Source organism: Cetorhinus maximus, chromosome 4 (assembly GCF_964194155.1).
Source record: "Cetorhinus maximus chromosome 4, sCetMax3.hap1.1, whole genome shotgun sequence".
Classification (NCBI taxonomy): Eukaryota; Metazoa; Chordata; class Chondrichthyes; order Lamniformes; family Cetorhinidae; genus Cetorhinus; species Cetorhinus maximus.
The window spans coordinates 175,943,194-175,962,552 of record NC_135882.1 but is presented as its reverse complement, the minus strand read 5'-3'; the positions used below and the strand labels follow the sequence as shown (position 1 = coordinate 175,962,552).

At 44.4% G+C, this 19,359-nt stretch overlaps 1 protein-coding gene across 1 annotated transcript in view; it reads left to right on the top strand.

The window, feature by feature from the left end:
• Positions 1-19,359, top strand: part of ttc39c (tetratricopeptide repeat domain 39C) — a 116,340-nt gene that overhangs the window by 61,868 nt on the left and 35,113 nt on the right. Inside the window, exons 6-8 of the mRNA XM_078541168.1 lie at positions 8,464-8,632; positions 14,088-14,181; positions 17,814-17,921. Coding sequence (XP_078397294.1) covers positions 8,464-8,632; positions 14,088-14,181; positions 17,814-17,921 — 371 coding nt within the window. The remainder of the gene's footprint in view (positions 1-8,463; positions 8,633-14,087; positions 14,182-17,813; positions 17,922-19,359) is intronic.

Genomic DNA, 19,359 nt, shown 5'->3' with positions numbered 1-19,359 from the left:
ACCCCTCATCTGCAGCACCATTCTTATAAATCTTTTTCTACCCTCTCTAAAGCTTCACATCCTTCCTATAGTGCAGTGCACAGAATTGGACACAATATTCCAGTAGAAGCCAAACACATGTTTTTATAATGTCATATCTATGTTGCTACTGCTCTTTTATTCCACTACACCACATCAACTACGTACTATATTACCCTCCCCTCTGTTATCTCATCGAAAAACTGGTTAAACATGATTTGTCTTTAATAAACCTGTACTGACTTTCCTTAAATATCCTGCTAAAGCTGGCTTTATTCCAGGATCTGGCAAAGAAACCACTCCCTGTGAAGGAGAATAGAACCAACAATGGTGGGGTTGCTATTCCAACTCTGGTTGTCTCTGATATTTGATGTGATTTTGATCATGTGGCATTTGCCCATTGATTGTAGATGCTGCATTTACTCATCTGAGTATCTCAGTATCACCTTGTAGTTTTGCAGCATAGAAACCTTTCTGCTTCTCCACCTCCTTCCTCTCCTTTCAGACCCTCCTTGAAAGTCACTTCTGTTACCAAGTTTTTATTCACCACCCCCACTCCTAATATCTCCACCTTTGGCTGGGAGTCAATTTGTGCGTGATTATGTTTCTGTCAAGTGCCTTGGAACGTTTTGCTCTGTCAAAGAGCACTGTATAAATTGCTCTCCTCTTACTATTTCTCTTCTGTTGACTTTCTCTGAACTCCATCCCCTTTCTTGACTCATTTGTGTTGAGCTAGATGGTATGCTTAAAATTAAGTTTCAAACCCATGTTATCCATTACAAAAACAAAAATACCTGGAAAAACTCAGCAGGTCTGGCAGCATCTGCAGAAGGGAACACAGTTAATGTTTCAGGTCCGAATGACCCTTCAACAGAACTAAGTAAAAATAGAAGAGAGGTGAAATATAAGCTGGTTTGAGGGGGGATGGGGCAAGTAGAGCTGGATAGAGGGCCAGTGATAGGTGGAGATAACCAAAGGATGTCACAGACAAAAGGACAAAGAGGTGTTGAAGGTAATGATATTATCTAAGGAATGTGCTAATTAAGGATAGAAAACAGGACAAACAAGGTACAGATAGCCCTAGTGGGGGTGGGGTGGGGTGAAGGAATCGAAAAAGGCTAAAAGGTAGAGATAAAACAATGGATGGAAATACATTTAAAAATAATGGAAATAGTCGGGAAAAGAAAAATCTATATAAATTATTGGGGGGAAAAAAGTGGGGGATCGGAAAGAGGGTGGGGATGGAGGAGAGAGTTCATGATCTAAAATTGTTGAACTCAATATTCAGTCCGGAAGGCTGTAAAATGCCTAGTCGGAAGATGAGGTGCTGTTCCTCCAGTTTGCGTTGAGCTTCACTGGAACAATGCAGCAGGCCAAGGACGGACATGTGGGCATGAGAGCAGGGTGGAGTGTTGAAATTGCAAGCGACAGGGAGGTCTGGGTAAAGCTTGCGAACAGACCGAAGGTGTTCCGCAAAGCGGTCACCCAGTCTGCGTTTGGTCTCTCCAATGTAGAGGAAACCGCATAGGGAGCAACGAATGCAGTAGGGAAGTGCAAGGGAAATGCTGCTTCACTTGAAATGAGTGTTTGAGCCCTTGGATGGTGAGGAGAGGGGAAGTAAAGGGGCAGGTGTTGCATCTTCTGCGGTTGCATGGGAAGGTGCCGTGGGAGGGGGCTGAGGAGGAGTGGACCAGGGTGTCCCGGAGGGAACGATCCCTGCGGAATGCCGCTGGGGGGGTGAGGGGAAGATGTGTTTGGTGGTGGCATCATGCTGGAGTTGGTGGAAATGGCGGAGGATGATCCTTTGAATGCGGAGGCTGGTGGGGTGATAAGTGAGGACAAGGGGGACCCTATCATGTTTCTGGGAGGGAGAGGAAGGTGTGAGGGCAGATGCGTGGGAGATGGGCCGGACATGGTTGAGGGCCCTGTCAACCACCGTGGTTGGAAAACCTCGGTTAAGAAAGAAGGAAGACATGTCAGAGGAACTGTTTTTGAAAGTGGCATCATCAGAACAGATGCGACGGAGGCGAAGGAACTGAGAGAATGAGATGGAGTCCTTACAGGACGCGGGGTGTGAGGAGCTGTAGTCAAGGTAGCTGTGGGAGTCGGTAGGCTTGTAATGGATATTGGTGGACAGTCTAATCACCAGAAATTGAGACAGAGAGGTCAAGGAAGGGAAGGGAAGTGTCAGAGATGGACCATGTGAAAATGATGGAGGGGTGGAAATTTTTAAGATCACATTTCTTCCTCTTCAGCCTTTTGCTGCCTTTATTCCTACCACGTGGCCACTGTCACACATGTCGGCTCCAGATTCTATTTCACCTGTTCACTTTCTAGCTACTGAAATATCAATTTGTTTAATACGGTGCCGCTTGTATCCACTCCCAAACCCAATCCTTTTTCCATCACCCCTATTTTCACAGATCTGGATTTTTCTACATTTCTCAATTTAATCAGTTCGAAACCCTTGTTCTCATTTGGCAGGCTACATCAGTGGAGTGCTGCAAGGATCAGTACTGAGGCCTCAGTTATTTGCAATCTAAATTAATGGCTTGGACAGAGAGATTGAGAGTAATGTATCCAAGTTTGCTGCTGATATAAAGTTAGGTGGGAATGTAAACTGTGAGGAGGACACAGGCTGCAAAGAGATAAAGACAGGTTAAGTGAGTGGGTAACAAGGTGGCAGATAGAATATAATGTGGGGAAGTGTGAGGTTATTCACTTGGTAGTAAGAATAAAACTAGAATTTTTTTTTTACAGCACACGAAGCTTTTAAATGTTGATGTTCAGAAAACTTTGCTGTGCTCATATAAGAAACATAAAAAGTTAATATGGAGATGCAGCAAGCAGTTAGGAAAACAAATGGAATGTTGTCTTTTGTTGCAAGGGGATTGGAATACAAGAATAAGGAAGTCTTGCTACAATTGTATAGGGCTTTTGTGAGACCACATCTGGAATACTGTGAGCAATTTTGGTCTCCATATTTAAGGAAGATATACTTGCCTTGGAGACAGTACAACAAAGGCTCACTAAAATGTGCCTGGGATGAGGGGGTTGTCCTATGATGGGAGGCAGAGTAAATTGTGCCTATAATCCCAGGAGTTTAGAAGAATGAGAGGTGATCTCATCGAAACCTACTGGATTCTGAAGGAGCTTGACAGGGTATAGACTCTGAGATAAAAACAAAAAGCTAAAAGCTACTGCGGATGCTGGAAATCCAAAACAAAAACAGAATTACCTGGAAAAACTCAGCAGGACTGGCAGCATCGGCGGAGAAGAAATCAGTTAACGTTTCGAGCCTTCATGGCCCTTCGGCAGAACTGAAGCATAGTTAGGAGAAGGGAGAAATATAAACTGGTTTAAAGTGGGGGGGCGGGGGGGTGGGGGGAGAGAGACGTTGAGGGTGTGGTGATTGTAGAGATAAGCAGTGATAGGAGCAGATAATCAAAAGATGTCACAGACAAAAGGGTCAAAGAGGTGTTGAACACCTTCAAGGTGTTCAACACCTCTTTGACCCTTTTGTCTGTGACATCTTTTGATTATCTGCTCCTATCACTGCTTATCTCCACAATCACCACACCCTCAACGTCTCTTCCCCCCCCCACCACCCCCCAACCCCACCTTAAACCAGTTTATATTTCTCCCTTCTCCTAACTATGCTTCAGTTCTGCCGAAGGGCCATGAAGGCTCGAAACGTTAACTGATTTCTTCTCCGCCGATGCTGCCAGACCTGCTGAGTTTTTCCAGGTAATTCTGTTTTTGTTATAGACTCTGAGAGGTTGTTTCCCCTGGCTTGGGAATGTGAGACTAGGTTTTTTTTAAATTCATTGTTTCCCCTGGCTGGGGAATCTGGAACACAAGGAAACAGTCTCAGGATAAGGGGCCGATCATTTAGAATTGAGATGAGGAGGAATTTCTTCACTCAGGAGATTATGAATCTTTTGAATTACCTAACTCAGAGGGTTTTGGATGCTCCACCATTGAGTATAGTCAAGGCTGAGACAGATTTTTGATTTCCAGGAATTGCGGGTAATAGGGAGCAGGTGAAGAAATGGAGTTGAGGCATAAGGCCAGCCATGATCTGGTTGAATGGCAGAGCAGGCTCCTATTTCTGATCCTAAATCTCTCCATGGCTTTACTGAACTGTAGACTTCTCCAGCCAACCTATATTCTTTGACCCTGTGACTGGTTTTCTGTGTCGTCCCCTAAGTTGTTTCCATTACCTATGACTGTTGCACCTGAAGTATCTCTGAAGGGTCCAATGCAACACCTTGCATTTATATAGCACCTTATCAGAGATAGATAGAGAGTTCTACAGCACAGAAAAAGGTCCTTCGGCCCATCAAGTCTGTGCCGGTCAAACAAGTACCTAACTATTCTGATACCATTTTCACTAGGCCCATAGCCTTGTATGCCATGGCATCGCAATTGCACATCCAAATACTACTTAAATGTTTTGAGGGTACCTGCCTCTACCACCCTTTCAGGCAGTGAGTTCCAGATTCTCACCACCCTCTGGGTGAAAAATTTCTTCCTCACATCCCCTCTAAACCTCATGCCCCTTACCTTAAATCTATGCCCCCTGGTTATTGATCCCTCCATCAAGGGGAAAAGTTCCTTCCTGTCTACCCTATCTATGCCCCTCATAATTTTATACACCTCAACCATGTCTCCCCTCAATCTCCTCTGCTCCAGGGAAAATAGCCCTAGTCTACCAAATCTCTCCAGATAACTAAAACTCTCCAGCCCAAGCAACATCCTGGTAAATCTCCCCTGCACACTCTCTAGTGCAATCACATCCTTCCTATAATGCGGATTCCAGAACTGCACGCAATACTCTAGCTGTGGCCTAACCATCGTTTTATACAGTTCCAGCATAACCTCCCTGCTCTTATATTCTATGCCTCAGCTAATAAAGGCAAGTATCCCATATGCCTTCTTAACCACCATGTCTACCTGTCCCACTACCTTAAGGGACCGGTGGACATGCACACCAAGGTCCCTCTGATCCTCGGTAATTCCCAGGGTCCTACCATTCATGATGTATTCCCATGCCTTGTTTGTCTTGCCCAAGTGCACTACCTCACATTTATCCGGATTAAATTCCATTTGCCACTGATCAGCCCATCTGACCAGCCCATCTATATCCTCCTGTAATCTAAGGCTATCCTCCTCGCTATTTACCACCCCACCAATTTTCGAGTCATCCGCGAACTTACTGATCAACCCTCCTACATTCAAGTCTAAATTGCTATATATACCACAAACAGCAAGGGTCCCAACACTGATCCCTGTGGAACCCCACTGGATACAGGCATCCAGTCACAAAAACACCCCTTGACCATCACCCTCTGCTTCCTGCCACTCAGTCAATTCTAGATCCGATTTGCCAAATTGCCTTGGATGCCATGGGCTCTTACCTTCGTTATCAGTCTCCCATGTGGGACCTTATCAAAAGCCTTGCTGAAGTCCAAGTAGACTACATCAAATGCATTGCACTCATCTACACACCTGGTCACCTCTTCGAAAAAGTCAATCAATTTGGTCAGACATGACCTCCCCTTAACAAAACCATGCTGACTGTCCTTGATTACTCCCTGCCTCTCCAAGTGTAGATTAATTCTGTTCATCAGAATTGCTTCCAATAGTTTCCCCACCACTGAGATTAGATTGACTGGCCTGTAGTTAACTGGTTTATCCCTTCCTCCCTTCTTGAATAACGGTACCACATTGGCTGTCCTCCAGTCCTCTGGCACCCCTCCTGTGGCCAGAGAGGTATTGAAAATTATTGCCAGCGCCCCTGCTATCTCCTCCCTTGCCTCACTCAACAGCCTGGGATACATTTCATCTGGGCCTGGAGATTTATCTACTTTTAAGCCTGCCAGACCACTTAAAACCTCCTCCCTTTCTATACTAATTTCTTTAATTATACCACGGTCCTTCTGCCTGATTTACATGCCCACACTGTCCCTCTCACTTGTGAACACCGACACAAAGTATTCATTTAGAACCCTACCTACGTCTTCCGAATCCACACACGAATTACCACTATGGTCCTTAATGGGCCCTACTCTTTCCCTAGTTATCCTCTTACTCTTAATGTACTTGTAAAATAACTTTGGATTTTCCTTTATTTTACCTGCCAATGCTTTTTCATGCCCCCTTTTTGCTCTCCTAATTTCCTTTTTAAGTTTCCCCCCCTACACATTCTATACTCCTCTAGGGCTTCCGCTGTTTTGAGCCCTTTTATCGGTCATAAGCCTCCCTTTTTCTTTTTATCCAATCCTATATATCCCTCGACATCCAGGGTTCCCTGGATTTGATGGTCCCACCTTTTGTCTTTACTGGAATATGTTGGCCCTGTACTCTCCCTATTTCCTTCTTGAATGAGTCCCACTGCTCTGATGCAGATTTACCTAAAAGTAGCTGCTCCCAGTCCACTCTGGCCAAATCATATCTGATTTTATTAAATTTGGCTTTCCCCCAATTTAGAACCCTGATTTCTGTCCCATCCTTGTCCTTTTCCATAACAACCTTGAATCTAACGGAGTTATGATCACTATCTGCAAAATGCTCCCCCACTGATACCTCTAACACTTGCCCTGTTTTATTTCCTAAAGTTAAGTCCAGGACCACCCCCTCTCTTGTAGGACCTTCTACGTACTGGCTTAAAAAGTTCTCCTGGATGCATTTTAAGAATTCCGCTCCCTCTAAACTATCACACTATGACTAACCCAGTTAATGTTGGAGAAGTAGAAATCCCCCACTATTACCACCCTATTATTTTTACATTTCTCTGAAATTTGCCTACATATCTGCTCTTTTATTTCTCTCTGACTGTTTGGGGGCCTTTAGTACACTCCCAGCAGAAAAACTTTTTGTTTTTCAGTTCTACCCATATAGCTTCATTTGATGAGCCTTCTAAGATGTCATCCCTCCTTACTGCTGTAATTGATTCCTTGATCAATATTGCGATACCCCCTCCTCTTCTACCTCCTTCCCTGTCTCGCCTGAAGACCCTATATCCTGGAATATTGAGCTGCCAATCCTGCTCCTCTCTCGACCATGCCTCTGTGACATCATACTGCCATGTGTTAATTTGTGCCCTCAACTCATCTGCCTTATTCGTCAGACTCCTTGCATTAAAATAAACACCAACCAACCTTGGCAAACTCCCTTGTGCCTTAACTGGCCTATAATTTCTATGCCTTCCAGACTCACTTGCTCTCTCTTCTAATTTTGGCTGTGCACCTCCCCCTACTGAACCTCCTCTCAGGATCCCATCCCCCTGCCAAGTTAGTTTAAACCCTCCCCAACAGCACTAGCAAACCTCCCTGCAAGGATGTTGGTCCATTCTGGTTCAGTTGCAACCTGTCCGCCTTGTACAGGTCCCACCGCCCCCAGAAACGACCCCAATGTCCCAGAAATCTAAAGCCCTCCCCCATGCACTATCTTTCCAGCCACACATTCATCTGGACTAACCTCCTATTTCTATACTTACTAGCATATGGCACCGGAAGTAATCCAGAGGTTACTACCTTTGAGGTCCTGTTTTTTAATGCGTTTCCTAGCGCCCTAAATTCTGTTTGCAGGACCTCACCCCACTTTCTATCTGTGTCGTAGGTACCAATATGTACCACAATCTCTGTCTGTTTTCCCTCCCCCTTTAGAATGCCCTGCAGCTGTTCAGTGACATCCTTGACCCTGACACCATGGAGGCAACATACCATCCTGGAGTCATATATACGGCTGCAGAAACACCGACTGTTCCCCTTACTATCGAGTCTCCTACCACTATTGCTCTTCCCCTCTTTCCACCCCCCCCCCCAGTGCAGCTGAGCCACTCACAGTGCCATGAGCGTGGCTGCACTCCCCAGAGGAACTGTCATTATGTTTTCCAACCCAGAAAAACGGTTCTCGAACGAGATGCACCTTGGGGATTTCCTGACTACCTGCCTGACACCTTTCTTCTGACTGATGGTCACCCATTCCCCCTTTGTCTGTACTTCTGTAAGCTGTGGTGTCACCACATCTAAAAACGTGCTATCCACGTAAAATGTCGTAAGGTGTTTCACTGGAGCACAATGGGACAAAAATTGACATTGATGCACATGAGCTGTTAGGAGAGGTGAAAGAAAGCTTGATAGGTTATATGGCAGAGAAGCTTACAGGGAGTTGTCGAGTTTCATAAACAGAATTCATAGATATCATCTTGGGCTTTCAGCTATCAGAGAGCTATCCATCATGTAGAGAAACCACGTAACCACATCCTGTACTAATTTACAGGCAGCATATCAGCGGCGTGAAAAGGTTCATTTTTTACGGTATATTGTTTTGACCCTGGGGTCATGGACTTGCCTGCAGAAAGCAGTCCTCTCACTCAGAACAAGTAGCAGGTTTTAAGGAGGGCACAAATTATAATATTTCTCTGTTTTATCTTTTTAGATTAGCTTTGCTATGGTACCATACAGTGGTGCGCCCTTTCTTTGCTTTGGACACCATGGATGCGCAAGCTGGGTTGAGGGAGGCAAAAGAAATCCTGCAGACAAAGGAAGCCATTTATCCAGACTCTTCATTGTTTCTGTTTTTCAAGGGGAGAATTCAGCGATTGGAGGTACAGTTTTGTTTGTATTCATAGACTTAAAAAATTTGTGATGAGCAGAAATAAAAATGAACATTGCATGTTTAGAAACAAAGGTAGTTGTTACACCTGTTGACGGACTTTATCCTACTCAACCTGCCTTTTTGCCATTTTCTTTCCTCCCTTCTGTCCACAGAAATTTAACCAATACCTTTTTTGAATCTACTTATCCTGTCTTATTTCAAATGCCTGGATGGTAAATAATTTCACAAGTATTTTATGGTTTGTATAAAATAAACAAAATTCTGCTTAACTTTAGTTAAAATTAGAAAGTTTGAACTCTTCACCATTGTGAGCATTTTGCTTGGATTAACCATTTGGGGTGATGGTGTAATGAAAATGTCACTGGACCAGTAACGCAGAGGCCCAGGCTAATGCCCTGGGGACATAGATTCAAATCCCACCATGGTAGCTGGCAGAATTTAAATTCAAAAATAAAAAAGATATGGAATTGAAAGCTAGTCTTGGTAATGGCGACCGTGAAACAAAAAACCCACCTGGTTCGCTCATGTTGTTTCAGGATGCAAATCTGGCATCCTTACCCCATCCTGGCCTACATGTGACTCCAGACCCACAGCAATGTGATTGACTCTTAACTTCCCTATGAAGCAGCCTAGTAAGCCACTCAGTTCAAGGGCAATTAGGGATGGGCAACAAATGCTGGCCTTGCCAGCAGCACGCACATACCATGAAAGAATAAATAATTAATGAACCTAATATAATTTTGAGAAGGTCCAGTCCCTTTGAAGTCTCTTGTGATCCCATGAGGGAGTTGTCTATGGATTCCTAAACATTCACTCTGGACCCCATGAAGTCTCATGGCATCAGGTCAAGCATGGACAAGGAAACCTCCTGTTAGTTCCCACCTACTACCCCCTCACAGCTGATGAATCAGTACTCCTCCATGTTGAACACCACTTGGAAGAGGCACTGAGGATGACAAGAGTGCAGAATGTACTCTGGGTGGAGACTTCAATGTCCGTCAGTGGGCTCGGTAGCGCCACTATTGACCAAGTTGGCCAAGTCTGAAAGGACATGGCTACTAGACTGGGTCTGCGGAAGGTGGTCAGGGAACCTACGAGTAAAAAATCTACTTGACCTCGACCTCGTCCTTACCAATCTACCTGTCCCAGATGCATCTGTCAGTGACTGTATTGGTAGGAGCGATCACTACTCAGTCCTTTTGGAGACAAAGCCCTGCTTTCACATTGACAATGCCTCCCATTGTGTTGTGTGGCACGACCACCATGCTAAATGGGATAGATTTAGAACAGATCCAGCAACTCAAAAATCTGGGCCTCCTTGAGGCATTGCGAGCCATCAGCATATACAGCCACAATCTGTAAACTCATGGCCCAACATATTGCTCACTCTGCCGTTACCATCAAGCTGGAGGATCAACCCTAGTTCAATGAAGAGTGTGAGAGGGCATCCCAGGAGCAGCAACAGGCATACCTAAAAATGAGGTGACACCCTGGTGAAGCTATAACACAGAACTACTTGCATGCCAAGCAGCAAAAGCAGCACTCAATAGGCAGAGCTAGGTGATTCTACAACTAGTGGATCAGACCTAACCTCTGCAGTCCTGCCACATCAGTCATGAATGGTGGTGGACAATTCACTGGAGTAGGATGCTCCACAAATATCCCCATCCTCAATGATGGGGGGAGCCCAGCACATCAGTGCAAAGGAGAAGGCTGAAGCACTTGCACCCATCTTCAGGCAGAAGTTTCGAGTGCATGACCCATCTCCGCCTACTCCTGAGGTCCCGAGCATCACAGATGCCAGTCTTCAGCCAATTTGATTCACTCCATATGATATCAAGAAACAGCTGAAGGCGCTGGATACCGAAAAGGCGATGAGACCTGACAAGATTCCAGCAATATTACTGAAGTCTTGCGCTCTTAGCCAAGCTGCCCCAGTACAGCTACAACATTGGCATCTACCCGCCAAAGTGGAAAATTCCCCAGGTATGTCGTGTGCACTAAAAAGCAGGACAAATTAAACCCGACCAATTACAGCCCCATCAATCTACTCTGGATCACTGGCAAATTGATAGAAGGGGTTGTTGACAGTGCCATCAAGAGGCTCTTACTCAGAAATAACCTGCTCACTGATGCTCAGTTTGGGTTCCGCCAGGGCCACTCAGCTCCTGACCTCATTAGAGCCATGGTCCAAACAAGGGCAAAAGAGCTGAACTCCACAGGCGAGGTGAGAGTGACTGCCCTTGACATCAAGGCAGAATTTAAACTGAGTGTGGCATCAAGGTTCCCTAGCAAAGCTGGAATGAATGGGAATCGGGGAAATCTCTCTGCTGGTTGGAGTCATACCTAGCAAAAAGGAAGATGGTTTGGTTGTTGGAGGTCAGTCATCTCAGCTCCAGGACATCACTGCAGGAGTTCCTCAGGGTAGTGTCCTTGGCCCAACCATCTTCAGCTGCTTCATCAATGACCTTCCTTCCATGATAGGGTCAGAAGTGGGGATGTTCGCTGCTGATTGTGCAATGTTCAACACGATTCGTGACTGCTCAGGCACTGAAGCAGTCCATGTTGTGAAGAAACCCCAAGGAGCAAAAATAGTTACCTTTTAAATTGCAGGTTGAAAAATACTGTTCCCAGCAGGACTCGGGGGCGGGGCGGGGGTGGATCCAGCGCATGCGCCGGCCGTGGAATGGCTGTACACATGCAGTTCATTCTTTTTTACCATCTTTGGGTTCTGCGAACATGCCGGCCAGAGGATGGCCACATGTGCAAGGTTGGTGCATGTTTGCATTTTCAGGCTGGCAAACAGCCCTGCTGGGTTTTTTTCTTTGTTATTTCTTCAGCTGGAAATTGGCCTCGTGTGCTTGCGCAGAAGAAGAAGAAAGGAAGAAAAGCGAAATAGCATGAAAAGGTCAGGTGACCTGGAAGAAGAACACTATTCCAGAGAAAGTGCCCCAGGGAGTGGGACAGAAGCAGACCCAAGAAGGACAGTTAAGGGACGAGGACAGGATTCTGAAAACAGGTTAAGTGAAGTTAAGAGCAAGGAGCAGAGAAACAGGCTCGAAATTAAAGAGAAAGCTGCGGGGAGCAGACTTGGAGCAAAGTGGGCTTGCGCGTAGCCTGAAGATCCAAGGAGGCAGCCGAAGATTGGTGACTCCATGCTGTAGGCTGTAAGGGCAAGGGTACCCTTTGGAGCAGTGGTGTTCTTCTTTGCATGGCCGAATATCTGAAAGTGTGTGTGTAAGGTGAAGTGAGTATATGTGGACACCCAGGGGAAAGGGGCATCGGAAGGAGAGATTGAAATCCTGGAGGTGCATCCTCGTGGAAGACATCTGAGTGAAAACACCATTTGAGGGAGACTCCCAAGGCGCGAGCCCTTTGAGTGTGGAGATTGGAAGCCCTGTGAGAAAGACAAGTTTTGGTGAGATGGGTTGGCAGTGTAACAAGCGTCTGGGGGTTGATGAGAAATTCATACAACCTGCTTTGATGGCATCTGACACATCACTTTGGGTTGTGGTATGTCCAACCACAGTTTGTCTATTAGTCCACATATACGGCATACTTACTCCGAATATTAGTATAAGAGATTTTGTAACTTATTATCTTTACAAATTTGTCTGTATCTGTGAAGGAATAGTGTGATTTGACTTATTTTCTGGCGTTTGTTTTGAAATCTTTCCAACCTTTTTGTTTAGTGTGATATATTTCATTATTCTTGTTTAATAAAAGTTTTTTTCTTTGTGTTAAAAGTGCGCTAGCAGACACCTTTGAATCTGTTCAGTGGCTGCCCTCCACAGGTTTTTAAAAAAAATATATATAAAAGTTAGGATCTATCAAACTTTGGGATTTGACTTGTCCTGCAGTTACATCAGCTTTGATCGTAACAGTGTCCATATGCAATAACACCTGGATCGCATTCATGCTTGGGCTGATAAATGACAAGTAAAATTCGTGTCATACAAGTGCCAGGCATTAACCATCTCCAAAAAGAGAGGATGCAACCATCTCCCCTTGACATCCAATGGCATTGGCATTGCAGAATCCTCCACTATCAAAATCCTGGGGAATTTCCATTGACCAGAAACTGAACTGGACCAGCCATCTAAATACTGTGGCTACAAGAGCAGGGTCAGGGGCTGGGAATTCTGCGAGTAACTCTCCCCTTGATTTCCCAAAGCCTGTCCATCATCTACAAGTCACAAGTCAGGAGTGTGATAGAATACTCTCCACTTGCCTGGGTAAGTGCAGCTGCAACACCACTCAAGAAGCTTGACACCATCAAGGACAAATCAGTCCATTTGATTGGCACCCCGCCCACCACCTTCAGTATTCGTTCCCTCCACCACCGCTGACACACAGTGGCAGCAGTGTGTTACAATCTACAAGATGCACTGCAGCAACTTGCCAAGACTCCTTCGACAACACCTTCTAAACCCATGCCCTCCACCACCTAGAAGGACAAGGGCAAGCAGATGCATGGGAACATTTCAACCTGCAGGTTCCTCGAACTATATTAATTCCTCCATTGTCGCTGGGTCAAAATCCTGGAACTCTCTTCCTAACAGCACTGTGGGTGTACCTATACCACATGAACTGCAGCAGTTGAAGGCAGCAGCTCACCATCAACTTCCCAAGGGGCATTTAGGAATAGGCAATAAATGCTGGCATGACCAGCAACCCCACATCCCATGAAAGAATAAATTGGAAAAAAAATGATTGATTCCTGGGAGGCTGGGATTGTCCTATTAGGAGACTGGGCCTGTACTCTGTCGAGTTTGGAAGAATGAGAGACGATCTCATTGAAACTTGCAAAATTCTTTCGGGAATCGACAAGGTAGATGCAGGAAGGAAGATCTCCCTAGCTGGGGTGTTTAGGTCCAGCAATCACAGTCTTGGAATAAGAGGTGGGCCATTTAGGACTGAGATGAGGAGGAGTTTCTTCAGTCAGAGGGAAGTGAACCTTTGCAATTCTCTACCCCAGAGGGCTGTGAAGGCTCAGTCATTGACTATATTCAAGACAGAGATCGATAGAATTCTAGATAGTGAAGACATCAAGGGATATGGGGATAGTGTAGGAAAATGGAGTTGAGGTAGATGATGGGCCATGATCTAGTTGAATGGTGGAGCAGGCCTCAGGGGGGTCAAATGGCCTATTCCTGCCACTATTTTCTATGTTCCTATATAGCATTTTAATGTAGTAAAAAATCCCAAGGCGTTTCATGGAAGTATAATCAAATGAAATTGGACACCAGGCCACATTAGAACAGATGCAAATGTTGTCGTTTTGGTGCCACTGGATGCATAACTCGCGCATCTGGAATGCTGATGGCTGAAAAACAATATAAAGGCAGCTACAGTATGGAACAAAAATGGCAAAATGTCTCCTTTGTATATTGGAAATGTTTCTATTAGGCATGGATTTAAAATCACTCTTTGTTTTCCTCTAGTGTAAAATTAACAGTGCCTTGACGTCATTCCAAACTGCGTTAGAACTAGCTATAGATCAGCGAGAAATCCAACATGTATGCCTTTATGAGATAGGTAAGTGTTTTATTTCCACGGGTTGAGGTTTATAATGGGAGTTTAAAAGTAGCGATTTCAATCTGAATGATTTATTACCTGCATAATGCTTCTCTGCATAAGATGAAGTGAGGCCATATTGTGCACAAGACTAAAATTCATCCAGGGTATACACTTGCATCTAACTTGCATTTCTGTATCGCTCATGCTCAGAGATTCAAGTAACGGCTATTCCCCTTGGGTTTGGTGGGAGGGCAAGGAAAAGAGGAGGAATAATAAAAGGTAGGTGAGTGAGGTCCTTTTTGATTTTAGGTGGCTCAAACATGACATGCCTGGTAATGGAAGTTTAGAATTCAGTCAACCAGCTATGGCTCGGTCTATAATCTTGTGCGTAAACTGGGTAGGCCTGCAGCCTCTAGTGGTCAGTTTTTTATTGGCCAGCTTGGTCACTAAAGGAACCTGAAGAGTAGATCTGTCACTAGAGGCAGGGATTTTTCCAACTCCATTTCCTATCTTAGACATTAACTGTATGAACACTTGAATGTTTTTTCTCTTCCAGATATGATAGACTATTTACATACTAGTCTACTCATTTAATTTCCTAGATATATATAAAATTTTAATAATCTGGCATTCAGTTTGCTGGCTGGACCTTGTCTGATAGAGTTGTATAAGATTTTGAGGGGCATAGATAGGGTGGATAGGAAGTCACTTTTTCCATTAGTCGAGCGGTCAATAACCAAGGGGCATAGATTTAAGCTAAAAAGTAGAAGGCTAAAAGGGGAGATGAGAAATTCTTTCACCCAGAGGGTGGTGGGAGTCTGGAATTCATTGCCTGAAAGGGTGGTTGAGTCAGAAACTCTCGTAACAAGGAAGAAGTATTTAGATATTTACTTGCATTGCCAGAGCCTCCAGGGCTATGGGCCAAGCGCTGGAAAATGGGATTAGTGTAGTCAGATCTTTGTTGACCGGTGTGGACACGATGGGCCAAATGGTCTCCTTCTGTGCTGTAAATGTCTGAGCCTAGACCCTTTTTGTTTTAAATGCCATTAGTTTGCTATCCCAGCCCCCTTTGCTGATATTGGTAAGCTGTGTGGTTTTAGTATCCTTTTGAGGATGCCAAAGCCAACAGTTACCTACGTACCCTGAACTTGGTTAAGCAGAAGAGACAACATTTCCATTTAGGACAAACTGAGATTAGCTTGAGAGTGGCCAACATGGAGTTTGATGGGATTCTAGTCTAGAGGCAACTAGGTGTTTGTGGAAGTTAAAGGAGGAAGGATTTGGTTGGAGGAGGTTTGTGCTGATCTGGACCCTCTCTGCAGTAGCATTTGGAGAGGATGGAAGCAGCCCTGGGCTCACTGAAGGAGCTGGAGGACAAGATCAAAAATTTATAACATGCTAAAAGGATGGGACAAGTCACCTTGTAAAACGTTTGTGTGCTTCCTGTGATTTACCTTATAGTGTGCTTATAGCGTGCACCATCAGGCCAAAGATGTACCAGTAAATTCCCATCAGCCGAAGTTCACCGAACTCCTTCCTTGCTGTGATGGGTTTTTTTCAAAAAAAAAGTTTCCCTTGCCTCTTGAGTTCAGGCATCTGGTGCAGAATTATATTAAAAAGAGTCATCCCACCAGAGGGACTGGAACCTAAAATGGTAACTGTGGGTGTGGACTGAAGTGAAAAGAGAAAATTTTCATTTTAAATATCAGCAGCAGAGGAGCAGAATAATATTTGAAAAGAATACATTGGTTGAAATTTGGTGGCTTACAGCTTTGTATTGCATGAAGTAAAGATTTTTGGGGAGAAGAGGGGAAAAGGTTTGGAATTTGGGGAGTGGGGTATGAGTTTTTTTAATGTTGCATGAAAGTACATACAGTAGATGTACTTTTATCAATATATTAAATTGTGTTACGGCAGGCGGATGGTAAATGCCAAGCTGCTCAAATCCCAGAGGGAAACTTGAAGCAGCTGCCACAACTATTTGCAATTTGTACTTATTTCGACGTGTGGGCTTTGAATTCAGTAAAAAGGTCACCAAGTCTTATAGGTTTCTTACAAAACTAAATTAAATCTTTATTAAAAGAATAAATGATTTTAAGTGCATACATAGATCTACAAATTACTGCTATAAGATAACTTCTAAATCCCCTAATTAATCTAACTCCCAGTTATACCTCAGTTAAGGCAACAGTAAAAACACATAGGGCAGAATTTTCTGCCTGTTGGGCGGGCGGGCCCGACCCAATCTCCAGCGGGCGGGGAGCTGATCCCCGCCAGAGAAGCGGGCCCCGCCGCCATTTTACGTGGGCGGGCCAATTAAGGCCCGCCCAGTGTGACGTCCGGAGGGAATCACTATGCACTCCCTGTGCGGGCAGGGGGGGATTCCCTAAAATCGAGAGTGCGCTCTTTCGCACATGTGAACGAAAGAGTGCATTCATCTCCCTGAGGCTAAGTGCTGCCTCAGGGAGATCGCTTACATTTTTAAAAATGTGAAAAATAGAAAAAAAAAATTCTCTAACATGTTCCCTTCGTGTGACAATGTCTATAATATACATACTAACTTAATTAAAATGTTTAAAACTCTGCATGAAACCTCATCCCACTGATGGATGAGGTTTCATGTTTTCTCTATTGCTCGCCGGGGCTCCTAGCCTGATCGCCGGGGCTCCTGGCCTGCCCACCAACCTTAAGGTTGGACAGGCAGGTCCTTTAATTGTTTTAATGATCCTGTCAATGGCCTCAGTTGGCCATTGACAGGTTGGCGGGCACACAGCTGATTTGGCTGTGCCCCCACCTTCCTGAAAATTTAAATGGGGCGGGATGATGTTGGGGGTTCCCCCCAACATCATCACGCGTCATTTTACGCGTCAGTGAGCGGGCCCCGCCCCCTGCTTGCCGACGGCAAAATCCTGCCCATAGTTTTAAAGACCTAGTCAAAGTAACACGATATCCTGAACAGTTGAATTCAAAGTGAGTTTTCTTAACTTCAGTTCCTTTAGACAGCAGCTTGAGGCTTAGATGCTGGAGGCTTTTCACACTTGTTAGATCTTAGAATTCCTTCTTTCCTACACACAACCTCATCTCCTATATACAGATTTCTACTTTGAATGCAAATTCCCATTGTTTCACTATGTCTTTGGACTTTACCTCTCTAATAATAAAATTCTTTCATAGTACCAATTTTACCAGTAATCTTTGGGAAAAATAAACACACTGTTTCTTAACTTCTCCTCGCCAGGTGAAACATTTCGCCCCCTCTTTTGAATTCAAGCCACTCTGGTTTATTTAAAAATGCAAAAGTTCCCTTTACACCTCACATTCTAAAACTTCACCATTGTTTACCTACTTAACATTTCAAACTGAGCTTATCTTCTGATACATCAAAGCCTTCAGACCTGCTGCCTTTAATTCAGTTAAGACACACACACACACACACACACACACGCAGGCACGCACATCCCCCCCCCACCCCCCCCACCCCCCACTATGACTATACTGTGCAATAAATTCCAATAACGCTATGAAAATTATTATATCTTCCAGGCAGCTGCTTAAAGGAAAAAACATCAGATTAGATTAGATTAGGTGACCTGTTATTGACCCAACTGGTTCATGTTTGTATTTAACTTGAAATTTGTTCCTATTTTCAGGTTGGTGCAGCATGATAGAAATGAATTTCAAGGATGCATGCAAGTCTTTTGCACGGCTTAAAAATGAGTCCAGGTGGTCTCAATGCTATTACGCCTATTTGACTGCAGGTTTGTTCCAATTTTGTTATTTTTGTAAGAAAAATGCATCCCATAATAGTATCCTCAGTCATATAGTGATCAATACTAGGCTAACAATGTGCTGCATGGTCAAGATTTGAAGATTAGATTATGGTCTGTTGGGTGTAAAGTAACATAGGCATTATGGGTGTCAAACATGTGAATGTAGGTGGTTTTTTGCCCTAACCCCCCCCCAGAGATTTAAGTCATTTGAAAAAAACCTTTGTAGATTGTTAGTGAAGCTATGCGATTTACAGAGAGCAAACCTTGTACATACAATAAATTGCATTCTTGATAGGTTTTTTAAAAAAGAGGGAAACCATTCATTCTCAGTCTTTTGTTTCTTGTTCTTGTGTTCTGCCTGGTTACTGACTGTGATGAATATTCCTTCAGGCCTTCAACTGGAAGTATAGGATCTAGAACTCTGTCATTGTTTACATTGCAGCAAAATAAATATATTCAGAAAAGAAATTGCCTACCTTGGTTAATGTTTTATCTGTCTTTGACGAAGCAGCTTCCACATGCTGCTGGAGTGCCCCAACACTGTGACAAGGTCTTGGAAGAAGCATGAAACATAGAAACTAGGAGCAGGAGCAGGCCATTCGGCCCTTCGAGCCTTCTCCGCCATTCATTATGATCCTGGCTGATCATCCAACTCAATAGCCTGCTCCCGCTTTCTCCCAATATCCTTTGATCCCTTTCGCCCCAAGAGCTATATCTAACTCCTTCTTGAAAACTTACAGTGTTTTGGTCTCAACTACTTTCTGTGGTAACGAATTCCACAGGCTCACCAATCTCTGGGTGAAGAAATTTCTCCTCATCTCAGTCCTAAATGGTCTACCCCATATCCTCAGACTGTGACCCCTGGTTCTGGACTCCCCCATCATCGGGAATATCCTTCCTGCATCTACCCTGTCTAGTCCTGTTAGAATTTTATAGGTTTCTATGAGGTCCCCCCTCATTCTTCTGAACTCCAGCGAATATAATCCTAATCGACTCAATCTCTCCTCATATGTCAGTCCTGCCATCCCAGGAATCAGTCGGGTAAACCTTCGCTGCACTCCCTCTATAGCAAGTACATCCTTCCTCAGATAAGGAGACCAAAACTGCACACAATATTCCAGGTGTGGTCTCACCAAGGCCCTGTACAATTGCAGCAAGACATCCCTGTTCCTGTACTCAAATCCTCTCGCTATGAAGGCCAACATACCATTTGCCTTCTTTACCGCCTGCTGCACCTGCATGCTTACCTTCAGTGACTGGTGTACAAGGACACCCAGGTCTCGTTGCACATTCCCCTCTTTAAATTTATAGCCATTCAGATAATAATCTGCCTTCCTGTTTTTGCTACCAAAATGGATAACCTCACATTTATCCACATTATGCTGCATCTGCCATGCATTTGCCCACTCACTCAACTTGTCCAAAT